This window comes from Meriones unguiculatus, chromosome 2, assembly GCF_030254825.1.
Source record: "Meriones unguiculatus strain TT.TT164.6M chromosome 2, Bangor_MerUng_6.1, whole genome shotgun sequence".
In the NCBI taxonomy this organism is placed as follows: domain Eukaryota; kingdom Metazoa; phylum Chordata; class Mammalia; order Rodentia; family Muridae; genus Meriones; species Meriones unguiculatus.
Genome location: NC_083350.1, coordinates 179,802,984 through 179,816,969, shown reverse-complemented (window position 1 = coordinate 179,816,969; position 13,986 = coordinate 179,802,984). Strand labels below are relative to the sequence as shown.

The 13,986-nt window shown below is 37.2% G+C and overlaps 1 protein-coding gene across 2 annotated transcripts in view; it reads right to left on the bottom strand.

Annotated features, from left to right (window-relative positions):
• Serpini1 (serpin family I member 1) overlaps positions 1–13,986 on the bottom strand; it is a 91,114-nt gene that overhangs the window by 16,029 nt on the left and 61,099 nt on the right. For both annotated transcript variants that reach the window (XM_060378445.1, XM_060378443.1), the window contains exons 5-6: positions 10,549–10,753; positions 1,182–1,279 (exon numbers count right to left, since the gene is read on the bottom strand). In XM_060378445.1, coding sequence (XP_060234428.1) covers positions 1,182–1,279; positions 10,549–10,753 — 303 coding nt within the window. The remainder of the gene's footprint in view (positions 1–1,181; positions 1,280–10,548; positions 10,754–13,986) is intronic.

Below are 13,986 nucleotides of genomic sequence, written 5' to 3'. Positions count from 1 at the left end.
GGAATCAAGCTCCCTGAATGAGAAGTTACATTGCCAAAATCATCAGGAATATATCAGTCTCAGCTCATTGAAGAGGCTGAGTGATGCTTTAAAATGGCCCCCACTATCCCAATTCTGGGAGGTTTAGTATTAGGATTTCTTGAATTCTATATTTCATTCTCTCTCTTCCCCTCCCAAAAGTACATGGTCATAAGAGTATAATTCAAACATGAATCTGTGTAAGCAGTTTCAGAAGTGGAGAATGTCTTTCCAGAATTCAGTACATGCACAGAAGCTGTGATTTCATGTAAGTGGCTTATTCAGATGAAATTATTCTTTCCTTAATATAGGAACTGAGGAGGCAGATCCCACAACCTCATGCACTAGTTGAAGTACTAGGTTCAACTACAGTGACTATGAAGAGGCCTTACAACTTTAGCTTCTCTTTTCTTCATTGGTATTTCTCTTCTCGTATAAAAAATGGATTGTATTTTTCTGTTGTCCAAATAAAAATTAGAATATCATGATTATGGTACTTATTTATTTAGTCTTAACCTTATTGTTGCCTTTATCAATCGTAACTTTCTTGGGGTTAATCACTTAAAACTTTATCCAAAATTATTCAAAGATTATAAGTGTTTTAATGATACTAACATTTTAGCTTCATCCACTAAAAATTCAACTAATTTTCTTTCCTAGTATACTTTAAAATTACTTTTTTTAAAACATTATTTTTACTGAAGAGTCGGGGAAAAATTTAACAGCAACTCACTGTGTAATCTTTATTCTGTTTAAAAGAGTCTTTGGTCTGTTCCTCACAGCAGGAAGTGGTCATTCATCTTCCTGACATGACTTATTCCAGTAGGATATATTTACATAGTCAGCCAGCAGATTCATTGATTATCTATTCCACAAGCTGTTTTTTCAGGTGGGATGCGAATTTGAAGATGTAGGAAGTGTTCTAGAAAGCAGTCTACTAAGAAGACTCACATCAGGCAACATGGAATGCTGTACTTGTATCTATAGTTTTGCTTATATAAGCAAATATATTATCTATAGTTTTGCTTATATAAGCAAATATATCTTTTGTTTCATTTATTTGATAAGTAATATGCATATATGTGAAATTCATAAGACGTGACTGACAGCATCATTATTTTGAGAAGCTTTTTATGAATAATATTTTAATTGATATTTCTTACCTGACATGGCAGTCAAATTTGCATCTTTGATGAAAATTTCAGTGACCCCAAGGGCTTTCAAAATATCTTTTAAATCAATTTCCTGTTCCACTGTGAACCTGGAGAAGATATGGGAAGAAAATATATCATTAAAGCAGATTCTTACCTGGAACAAGAATAAAATGCTAAGTATGATGATGACAAAAGTATATATATATATTCAATATAAAGTGAATAAGTGCTGCTAAATAAATAGTATTTATTCACTTTAGTGAATAAATACTAAAACTGACTTTTGACTGAAAGAAGTATGTGAGTGTGCTTATGAAAATTTTTTCTTTTGCAAGATGGTGCCAATTACACAGAGCGTCATGGATAGGTGTGGGACCAGTGTCTATTCTCCTTCTTAACTGTGGGACCCCATCGGGCTTGAACCTATGCAGGTCATGGTCAACACAAAAGAAACTTGAACTCGATGGTATTTTTTTAGACTTTTTGTCTCACATTGTTTTGCTTAAAAATATCTTTTTTATTATTTCTCTCTGACTTATATATTTTGATTTCTGAGGTTTCTGTAGGTGGATGATAGAAAGAGAAGAGAGTTTCTTGGTTTTGTTTAACTTTTAGAGAGAAATAGGGTGGAGTTGTATAGATGGAGAAATGAAGAGCATCTAGGAATAATTTTAGGAGGGCAAAACACAATCAGAATATAATGCATAAAATATTTTTTCAGTAAAAGGAGGAAGGATCAAAGAGAATGACATAACATATTAGGACTTAAATTCATTAGTAACAGATATTTGCTATGGACACACAACTATGATACATGAGAGTTTAAAGGGCTGATGAGGTGAGGTTTCATTAAGTACTTGGTAAAACTTGTAAATGGGGATTGGTGAAATGGATCAGTGAGTAAAGGCACCTGCCACCAACCTGATACACACACACACACTCACACGTACACACACATTCACACATGCACACTCACATACAAATACACACACACACACACACACATACACACATACACTCATACATGCAAACACAGACACAATAAATATAAAAAGATTTTTAAAGCATTAAATGAGTAATTTTCAAAATATTGTGATGCATTAAGTAGTATTCATGATTTTTCAATGATTCGTTGCAGATTTATTCAGGATCTATTTCTCTCTTTCTCCTATCTAGTCAATTGATACTGCCTCTCTGTCCCCTACCATTGATACTGCCTCTCTGTCCCCCACCTACAATAGGCAGGGTAAAACAAGTGACAAATTTAACTGTACAATTAATAAAATAAGCATTTCAACTCCATTTTAAATCTCTTATTTAAAAATATCATTGTGATCTTACTTAATATTCGCAAATAAATAAACATGTTTTCATGATATCACAAAAAGTTACTTATCAATGAAAAGTAGGTAAATATTATGTGTTTAATGCTTTTTTGCAATTACATTAGAGCACTTAAAAATAAAACTGAAATTTAATTTTAAAGGGTTTCGAGTTATTATTCACAAAATAATGAATAAAAAGTGCATCAGCTTTGTAAACAGTAATAAAACATTAATCATCATATCCGTAAACAAAATCTTAACTTTACATAAATGGTTTCTATTGTAAAGCTTTTTGATTAATAGAGAATCTCTCTAAACCAATGAGTCATATTATTAGTCATTCTAGTAAGAAATATGAAATCAACATGCCTGAAATTTTTAATTTAATAAGATAGAATCCACCATGACCAAGTAGGTTCATCCCAGGCATGCAGGGATGGTTCAATATACAGAAGTCCATCAATGTAATCCACCATAAAAACTAACAGAAGCGGGGGGAACACATGATCATCTCCTTAGATACCAAAAAAGCATTTGACAAAATCCAACATCCATTCATGTTTAAAGTATTGGAGAGATCAGGGATACAAGGCACATACCTGAACATAGTAAAGCCTATATACAGCAAGCCTATAGCCAACATGAAACTAAATGGAGAGAAACTTAAATCAATCCCTTGCAATCAGGGACAAGACAAGGCTGCCCACTCTCTCCATATCTCTTCAACATAGTACTTGAAGTCCTAGCCAGAGCAATAAGACAAGTAAAGGAGATCAAGGAGATACAAATCAGAAAGGAAGAAGTAAAATTATCACTATTTGCAGATGATATGATAGTATACCTGAGTGATAGTATACATGTGTGACCCCAAAAATTCAACCAGAGGAACTCCTTCAGCTGATAAACACCTTCAGCAAAGTGGCTGGATACAAAATTAACTAAAAAAAAAAAAAATCAGAAGCCCTCCTATGTACAAAAGACAAAAGGGCCAAGAAAGAAATTAGGGAATCCACACCTTGCCATAGCCTCAAATAACATAAAGTACCTTGATGTGGCTCTAACCAAGCATGTGAAAGACCTATAAAAAAAAAACTTTAAGCCCCTGAAAAAAGAAATTTAAGAAGAAATGAGAAGATGGAAAGAACTCCGTACTCATAGATCAGTAGGAGTAACATAGTGAGGATGGCCATCCTGCCAAAAGCAATCTACAGTTCCATTGCAATTCACATCAAGATACCAACACAATTCTTTACAGAACTTGAAAGAATAATTCTCAATTACATATGGAAAAACAAACAAAAAAAAAAAAAACCCAGAATTGCTAAAAACAATCCTGTACAGTAACAGATATTCTGGAGGTATCTCCATTGCTGATCTCAAGCTGTACTACAGAGCAATAGTAATAAAAACTGCATGTCACTGGCATAGAAACATGGTGGATAAATGGAATTGAATAGAAGACCCAGAAATAAACCCACACACATATACTTGATTTTTGACAAAGAAGCCAAAAAAGAAATACAATGGAAAAAAAGATAGTATCTTCAACAAACAGTGCTGATCTACCTGAAGGAATGGGCGGGCATGGGAGTGTTAGCAGGCCTTCTGGTGTTGGTCTCCTTGGTTTGCCTGTGGTATATATGCAAGATTAGAGTCTCACAACAGTGTGATGCAGCCATGATCATTCAGGCCTTTACAGCCATTGAAGCAGGACATTCTCCCCAAGCATGGTTGGATACCATAAAAAGATAAAATGATACGCTCAGGATGCGAGGCTAAGCACTGCACTCAGGGTCAGCCGCTTCGGACCCAGAGAAGAGCATGTCTGATTGCATGCGGGTTGATGCCCCAGGTCCCGCCTCTGAGAAAAAGGTATCGGACGGGTCTGATGCTCTTTGGGTGGATGACACCTAAATGAACATCTGTACAAAGTCCCAATTTATTTCTAATATCAGAGATCGGACCTCTACTCTTGCCTGATGCGTCTAAAACAAAAAGGGGGAACTGTAGAGAGCTGCGGAATGCTATGCCTTAAAGATGGAGCTGGTTTCCGCCTTCCACCTTCCCGATGGTGAGTGCTCTCTGTCACGAACAACTCCACATTTGGCTAAGGCCGAGGATCTGGCTTGCTTCCATGTATGTGGACCTATCTGCATTGCCCCCGTGGCACGCCTGGGTTGGCTACCCAGAGGCTATTTAAGCTGTGGGCTGGCTTTCCCCGGGGTCCGAGGATTGTTCAATTGTTCAATGTTCCTGAATAAACTGCATTGAAAAAAAAAAAAAAAAGTGGGGAAGAGCCTTGAACTCATTGGCACAGGAGACAACTTCCTGAACAGAACACCAACAGCCCAGGCTCTAAGATCAACAATCAATAAAAGGGACTTAATGAAACTGAAAAGCTTCTGTAAAGCAAAGGACACTGTCATCAGAACAAAACATCAGCCTACAGACTGGAAAAGAATCTTCACCAACCCTATATCTGACAGAGGGCTAATATCCAGAATATATAAAGAACTTAAGAGGTTAAACACCAACAAACCAAGTAATTGAATTAAAAAATTGGATAAAGAGCTAAGCAGAGAGTTCTCAATAGAAGAATATCAAATAGCAGAAAAACATTTAAAGAAATGTTCAATGTCCTTAGTCATCAGGGAGATGCAAATCAGAACCAACCTGAGATTTCACCTTATACCTATCAGAATGGCTAAGAACAAAAACTCAAGTGGCAACATATGCTGGAGAGGATGTGGACAAAGGGGAACCCTCCTCCATTGCTGGTGGGAGTGTAAACTTGTCCAACAAATTTGGAAATAAATCTGGTGCTTTCTCAGAGAATTAGGAATAATGCTACCTCAAGATCCAGCTATACCACTCCTAGGCATATATCTAAAATATGCTTAACTAAACAACAAGGACATTTGCTCAAACATGGTTTTAGCAGCTCTATTCACAATAGCCAGAAGCTGGAAACAACCCAGATGTCCCTCAAGTATGGAGTGGATACAGAATGTATGGTACTTTTACACAATGGAATACTACTCAGCTTTTAAAATCAAGGAAACCGTGAAATTTGCAGGCAAATGGTGGAAACTAGAAAAGATTCTCTTGAGTGAGGTAACCCAGAAGCAGAAAGACACATAGTATATACTCATTCATGAGTGTATATTAGCCATATAATATAGGATAAACATACTAAAATCTATACTCCCAAGAAAGCTAACAAGAAGGAAGACCCTAGGGAAGATGCTCAATCCTCATTCAGAAGGACAAACATGATAAACATTGGAAGCAGGAGAAAACAGGGAATGAGACAGGAGCCTACCATAGACAGCCTCTGGAATACTCTACTGAAGTAGAGGCTGAGACTCATAGCTAAACTTTGGGTAGAGTGCAACTTATGAAAGTAGGGAGATGACCACCTCCCCCTTGCCAGGCCACAGAGGAGGACAATGCAGCCAGTGCTGATGTGACCTGATTAGCCTAGGGTCAGATGGAAGGGGAGGAGGACCTCCCCTATCAGTGGACTTGGAGAGGGGCATGGGAGGAAAAGAGGGAGAGAGGTTGGGATTGGGAGAGAATGAGGGATGTGGCTACAGCTGGGATACAAAATGAATAAACTGTAATTAATATTAAAAATAAATTTAAAAAGAAAGGGGAGATAGAAAGATCTGTAGGGGACAGGAGCTCTGAAAGGAGACCAACATAAACAAACAGACAAAAAAACAAAACAAAGAAACAAAAAAAAATTGAGTCCTGGGGGGCCTGAGTAGAATGATACTCCAACCAAGGACAATGCTTGGAGAGGAACTAAAACCCTGGCTAAGATGTAGCCTATACACTCAGTCTCCAAGTGGGGTACCTAGTAAGGGGAGCAAGGGCTTTCTCTGACATGGACTCAGTGACAGGCTCTCTGGGATCACCTCCCCCTGAGGGGCGGAGCCTTGCCTGGCCACAGAGGAAGACAATGCAACCAGTCCTGAAGAAACCTGATAGGCTTGGGTCAAATAGGAGGGTAGGAGGACCTCCCCTATGGACTAGGGGAGGGACATAGAGGAAAAAGAGGGAGGGAAAGACTGTGAGGGAGTGGGCCACAGCCAGGATACAAGTTGATTAAACTGTAATAAATGATAATGATAAAAATAAATAAAACATGTTTAATACTTTTATAACAAAATACAAAAATATGTCAGAAAGAATTTTTTTGTTGTTTTTCTGATACTGCCTTTTGCTGTATACATGCTGCATATAAATTACTAGGCTACAGGCTACATCGTTAATAAGACAAGTCAAACCATCCACTAGACATTACAATATCAAAATTCTGATATTGTAAGAATTAGAAGGAAATAACTATTAAAACACTCAGATATGATAAAGAGTGATTGGGGAAACGTAATTTTGGCAGGTTAATATTTCATGAAAAGACGAAAAGACAAGCATCTATATATCAAAGATACTAATCCAAATACTGAAATTTAGTATAGCTTCACTTAAATTAGACTTGTATGATAGTTTATACCATAAAATGAACATTTATTATGAAAATAGAATTGTTCCATATCATATTTATTTTAATATTTGAAATATCTGGAATAGGAAAACCTGTATTAGTTCAAATATGTAGTTTCTAGCTTTTTCTAATATTTTTATAAAAAGTTAAAGAAAAACTTTCAGTTTTCTCCAGTTGTCTATTACTGTCTTTTTTTTCCTTGCAAGCAATAGAAAACATTTACCGTTTAAACATGAACTCTTTCTTCTTAGTACAGACTACTAATATAACTATCTATTACTATCAGCCTCTCAAACACATTTTGCTTATCCTGTCCAGTTTCTTATCATGATGTCAGACAATCCTAAATAAAGTATTGTTTGATCTAGGCTACAAACAAACAAACAAACAGAAAAGATAATTAAAAAGAAAGATAAAAAATGAAGTTTAAAACCAAACTAAGCCACTTGCTCTATTATTCATATTCATGGCAGGGAAAATCAGGCTACTAACTGAGGTCTTTCTGACTGCACACTTTTTCAAATTTTCTACGGATCTCTGGCCTCAATCTTAGTATGTAGCTGAAGATGACCTTGAACTTCTGATCCCTGCTTCCCTCTCTGCAATTCTAGTTAAAAGTGTGTGCCACCATGGCCGGTCTATGCAGTGCTAGGAATATATCCCAGAGCTTCCGGGATTCTTAGCTAGCACTCTATCATGGCCACAGCCTTAGCCCTCTACTCTACATCCGCTAAGGTTGGTATTTTATACTGTCCATATAAACTTTAGTATGAGTAAAATTAAAAGTACCTGTCTGATTGGCCAAAAATGTGGTTACAAAAATGCAAGCTTGCTTTTTAGAATAGTTCTCCACATGAAAACTATGAGAAATTAAAACCTGATCCTTGAGTAAACCTATAATCTAGTTAATAGAAGCATCTTTTACCTCTGCTCACATAGGGGCAATGAAGATGCTACTTTTGTCAAATGCTTAGGGGCTCCTAATTCTACCAAATGTGGAAGAGCTTTGCCATCGATTACTACAACATACAGCTGTTTCAACACAGTCACTTTTACAAAAGAAAAAGCAAGTTTACCTCACTGAGTCATTTGCTCTTCCTATTTTAGCATTATGCATAAAGAGGATACATGATAATGAGACTTGGTAATTAGCTGAGCCTAGTTCAGTAGCTGACATTAGTAAGAGCAAGTGAGCTAAACTATTTCATAATTGAAGAATAACTCTTAGAAAATGAAATTTTAATTTTCTTCTGCCACCACATTCACATTTCTCAGTGGACATGACCTGGAGGACACATTTTCTAGTGAATGTGGGTGAGTTAGAATATATAACATTTCTCAAGAACTCATGTAGAATTCTGCTAAGATGCCCCTAAGTAACTTCATGCCTTCATAGAACTTAAGCTGCTGGAGACCCTACACTGAGTTTTTGGAATTTATTAACAGAAGTATTAACACTGCATTGAATTTGTTGTATTATAGAAAAAAAGAATTTCTTAGGTGAAAAATATTAAATCCATGATTAAAATAATCATTGGATGAGTTTTAACATGGGTTAAATTGTTCAAAACTTTGTGGATTATACAATATTTTATATTCAATTATTAATATTTATAAATAAAATGTTATAGTTTAAAACATCTTACTTTGTACAATTATATAAAATAAATTTTTATATTTTAACAAACTGCTATCATTTGTTAGATATTCACTACTTCTTGAGAATAGACTAATAGAATCTTTATAAATCTATCATCATGGAAAGTGATTCATGCTAGATATCTTAGATGCCTGAACTATTTTGGTTATAAATACTTTGTTTTTATAAAAAGACTAAATAAGATATATGCTTATATATGTATATATACATATGTATATAGTCATCATAGATAGTCTTCACATATATGTCTATTATCTACATGTACATATATACATGTCTACATATATATATATACAGAGTTAGATATATGAAGATTGTATAATGCTCTTGCTACAAATATCAACACAAATAAATATCTTTGGTATACAAAGGCAGACGAACAACATGTTTTTCAACAAAATAGGCATTTACATAAAATATAACTCTTAAATATCAGCTCCTAAAATTAAAATGCAAATTAATAAGATTTTAATAATCTAGATTTATTAATTTATTTATCATCATTTTATATTTATAGAAACTAGTATTTGAATAATTTTAATGTAAAATTAGTCCTAGACCTGTAGTTAGTTAGAACTGTATTGAGTTAGAATATATAATATTTCTTAAGAACTCATTTAGAATTCTGCTAATTCTACGTGTGTACTGCTGTGTACACACACATATCATATATGTTATTAATTGGTGTACCTTGTTCTCTAGCCTAAATTTTTCATTATGCTTGTGAGCCTATAGTTCGTGAAGTGCTTCCTGGAAGGTCTGGTGTCACAGCTGACCCTAAAATCTAAGTAAACAATACCTAGAGAAGGACAGGAATATAACTGGAGACGGAATCATGCATGTGGCATAGCAACCAGCAAATGGAAACAGCATGTTGCTAAATGTGGATGTGCTAAGGGGCCTGAGGTGGAGTTAAGAAGAAAACAGTAGTCACATTAGTAAAACCATGCATATATCTTAGTCTTTGGCCACAGGGAGGCTTTTGAGTAGATTTCGGTTTTGTTTATATGAGTATGTGAGTACCTACTACACTAGCTTGCTTGCAAGTGCTTCCAATAATGACAGAGGTTTTCTGCCCAGCAAGAATCAATTCAGCAACACATGGGTATGTAGTGCTGAACAAATCAAAAGAGCAGATGTACATCTCTGCGTAGAATCATGTCTGGAAATGGATAGTAAGGAGGAGGAAGACGAGAAAAGGGAGAAAGAGAAGATCGTGATGAAGAGAAAGAGTAGATGAAGAAAGAAGATGTGGAGAAAAAGGTGGATGAAGAAAAAGAGAAGAGTATCAGTCTCAGAAAAACTCTTCTCTTTTTCTTCATCCACCTGTTTCTCCACATCTTCTTTCTTCATCTACTCTTCCAACAAAGGTACCTCATGGATATAACCTAGAACCCCTGCTCAGATGTAACCATGGCAGCTCAGTATCCAAGTGGGTTCCCTAGTAAGGGGAAGAGGGACTGTCTCTAACATGACCTCAGTGGCCGGCTCTTTGACCACCACTCCCTGAGGAAGGAGCAGCAAAGGACACAAGGAGGACATGGCAGCCAGTCCTAATGAGACAATAAGCTAGGCTTGGATGGGAAGGGAGGTGGACCTCCCCTATTGGTGGACTTGGAGAGGGGCATGGGAGGAGATGAGGGAGAGGTGGGATTGGGAGGGAATGAGGGAGGGGGCTACAGCTGGGACGCAGAGCAAATAAAATGTAATTAATGTAAAAAAAAAGAAAAAGAAGAAAGCATGAAACGTGGGAAAGGAGGATGAAGAAGGAGAAATGGGAGGAGGAAAAAGAAGAGAACACTTAAAATTCCGAAACATTTGCAAAAGATTTTTCTGGACCACAGCATTGTGCTCTGCAAAGGGCCACACAGGACCTCTCACCTGGGCAGGTATACTTCCACTTTCTGTTTCTTCACGGAGTTTGCCCACTCTTCGATGAGCTGTGCTTTAAGCAGAGGCTCCAGTGTGGCCAGCGGAACTTCCTGTCTGGACAGAACCAGCATCATGCTGATCTCATCTCCCTCATAGGGAATTTCAAGGACTTGATAGATGCCACCAGCCTCATTGGACCCATCACTGAATTCCCCTAAAGACAAAACAAAAGCTTTAAAGCTCACATCAAAACTTTGAGAAGATGATTTCAGTTTTTTTATGTCTTCACTTAGAAAGAATGTTGGGGTCTGGACAAACACTCAGTAGTTAAGACTCTTGCAGAGGATCTGGGTACAGTTCCCAACACCCATACAGTGTCTCACAGCTGTATGTAACGTATGTCCGGGATATCCAGTGCCCTCTTCTGGCCTCCAGGACCAGCACACACATGATACACTGATACACACACACACACACACACACACACACACATATATGCAAGAAATGCACTATTATAGAAAATTAAACCTTTTTAAAAAGAAAATGAAATAATGTTTAGAAAATAAGAAATTCAGGCATCCAAAGCAAAATGATTTCTTTGAAAACAGACCTTGAAAGTAAATAAATCCTCACCTCCAAAAGATGTATTTGAATTCTAAGAATTTGAATTCTAAGAATTTGAATCTAATCTGATCATTTGTATTCTAAGAATTGTCTCACATTATTTTACTTTTTCTAACTGCTTTCTATTTTTAAATAAGATAATTCAGTTTAACACAGTGAAAACTCTGGTTCTAAAAATAAATCTCTGGCTTCAAGTTGGGTGTATCAACTTGGACATTTACTTGTATTTTCAAAAAAGTGGGGAACAGCCTAGAACTCATTGGCACAGGAGACAACTTCCTGAACAGAACACCAACAGCACAGGCTCTAAGAGCAACAATCAATAAATGGGACCTCATGAAACTGAAAAGTTTCTGTAAAGCAAAGGATACCGTCATCAAAACAAAACGACTGCCTACAGATTGGGAAAGAATCTTCACTAACCCTTTATCTGACAGAGGACTAATATCCAGTATATACAAAGAACTAAAGAAGCTGAAAAGCAGCAAACCAAGTAATCCAATTAAAAAATGGGGAACAGAGCTAAACAGAAAATTCTCGACAGAGGAATATCGAATGGCAGAAAAACACTTAAAGAAATGCTCATCCTCATTAGCCATCAGGGAAATGCAAATCAAAACGACCCTGAGATATCACCTTACACCCATCAGAATGGCCAAGATGAAAAACTCAAGCGATAACACATGCTGGAGAGGTTGTGGAGAAAGGGGAACCCTGCTCCACTGCTGGTGGGAATGTAAACTGGTACAACCACTCTGGAAAGCTGTCTGGCGCTTTCTAAGACAAATAGGAATAGTGCTTCCTACAGACCCAGCTATACCACTGCTAGGTATATACCCAAAGTTTGTTCAAGTACACAAAAAGGACACTTGCTCAACCATGTTTATAGCAGCTCTATTTGTAATAGCCAGAACCTGGAAACAACCCAGATGTCCATCAACGGTGGAATGGGTACAGAAATTGTGGTATTTTTATACAATGGAATACTACTCAGCAATCAAAAAGGAGGAAATCATGAAATTTGCAGGCAAATGGTGGGATCTAGAAAAGATCATTCTGAGTGAAATATCCCAGAAGGAGAAAGACAAACATGGGATATACTCACTTATATAGACCTATAAGATATGATAAACATAATGAAATCTATACACCTAAAAAAGATAATCAATTGAGCGGACATGGGGTAAGATGATCAATCCTCATTTAGAAAGACAGATGGGATGTGCATCGAACGTATGACAGGAGTCTACTGAGCGCATCTGAAAGACTCTAACTAGCAGTGTTTTCAAAGCAAAGACTCATGACCAAACCTTTGGCAGAGTACAGGGAATCATAAGAAAGAAGGGGAGTTAGTCTGATGGGGAAAGGATAGGAGCTCCACAAGGACCAAATATATCTGGGCACAGGGTCTTTTCTGAGACTGACATTCAACCAAGGACCATGTATGGACATAACCTAGAACCTCCACTCAGATGTAGCCTGTGGTAGCTCAGTAACCAATTGGTTTCCCAAAGTGAGGGACTATTTCTAACAGGAACTCGATGACTGGCTCTTTGGTCTCCCCACCCCCGAAGGGAGGAGCAGTCCTGTTAGGCCACAGAGGAGGGCTTTGCAGCCAGTCCTGAAGATACCTGATAAAACAGGATCAGATGAATGGGGAGGAGGTCCCCCCCATCAGTGGACTTGGAAAGGGGCACGGTGGAGATGAGGGAGGGAGGGAGGGAGGGACTGGGAGGGAATGAGGGATCGGGACACGGCTGGGATACAGAGTTAATAAAATGTAACTGATAAAAAAAAATAAAATAAAAAGAAAAAAAAAAAACCTTAGCCAATAAAGAAAAAAAAAAAAAAAAAAAAAAGAAGACAATATGCAATACTGGACCCTTCATTTTAACCACAATTGCAAGATACAAGGCTAACATTGCCAGGTAAAGTAGCATTATATATGTATACATTACATAGGCACGTGAAGTGTATTTGTGATAATAAAATTCTCAAATTACAATCCAAGAGGAAATAATACCATAAACTTCTATAGAGTCCAAAGAAATTTAATGAAAATAATGTCAAAGACATTGAATTGCATCACGAAGTACAGTTCTCTCAGCCCTACAAATACAAATGTGAGATTTAAAATTTTTTAAGATTAAGTTTTTTTATGTTTATGTATGTGGGTCTGGATGTATGTAAGTGCATTGCACGTGTACAGGTGTGCAGGGAGATGAGAAGGCAGCTTCGTAACCCCTGGAACTGGACTCACAGACATGTGAGCTGTCAAATATGGGTGCTGGGAATTGAACCCAGGGCCTCTACAATAGCAGCAGTGGTTTTAAATGATGAACTGTCTCTTCAGCTTCCACTATTTAAAATTTAAAGAAAACTTTTACATGGGCCTGTTAAAATAATATAATGGGTAAAGGCAATTGGTGCCAAGTCAAATGACCTTATTATGATCCACCTTTGGTGGAAGAAGAAAATCAACTCAGTTATTCTTTGACCTCCACATATGTGCCATGGTCCACAAGCTCACAAATAAAACAAGTAAATATTTTTAAAGGAAAAGAAGTAGCTTTCCACAGAGGGCCTCTGAAAGACTATCCAGCAGGGTGTCAAAGCAGATGCTGAGCCTTGTAGTCAAACTTTGGGCAGAGTGGAGGGAATCTTATGGAAGAAGGAAGAGATAGAAAGACCTGGAGAGGACAGGAGCTCCACAAGGAGACCAACAGAGCCAAAAACTCTGGGCTCGGGGGTACTACAGAGACTTACGAATCAACCAAGGACCATGCAGAGAGAGGACCTAGACCCTCTGCTTGGATGTAGCCT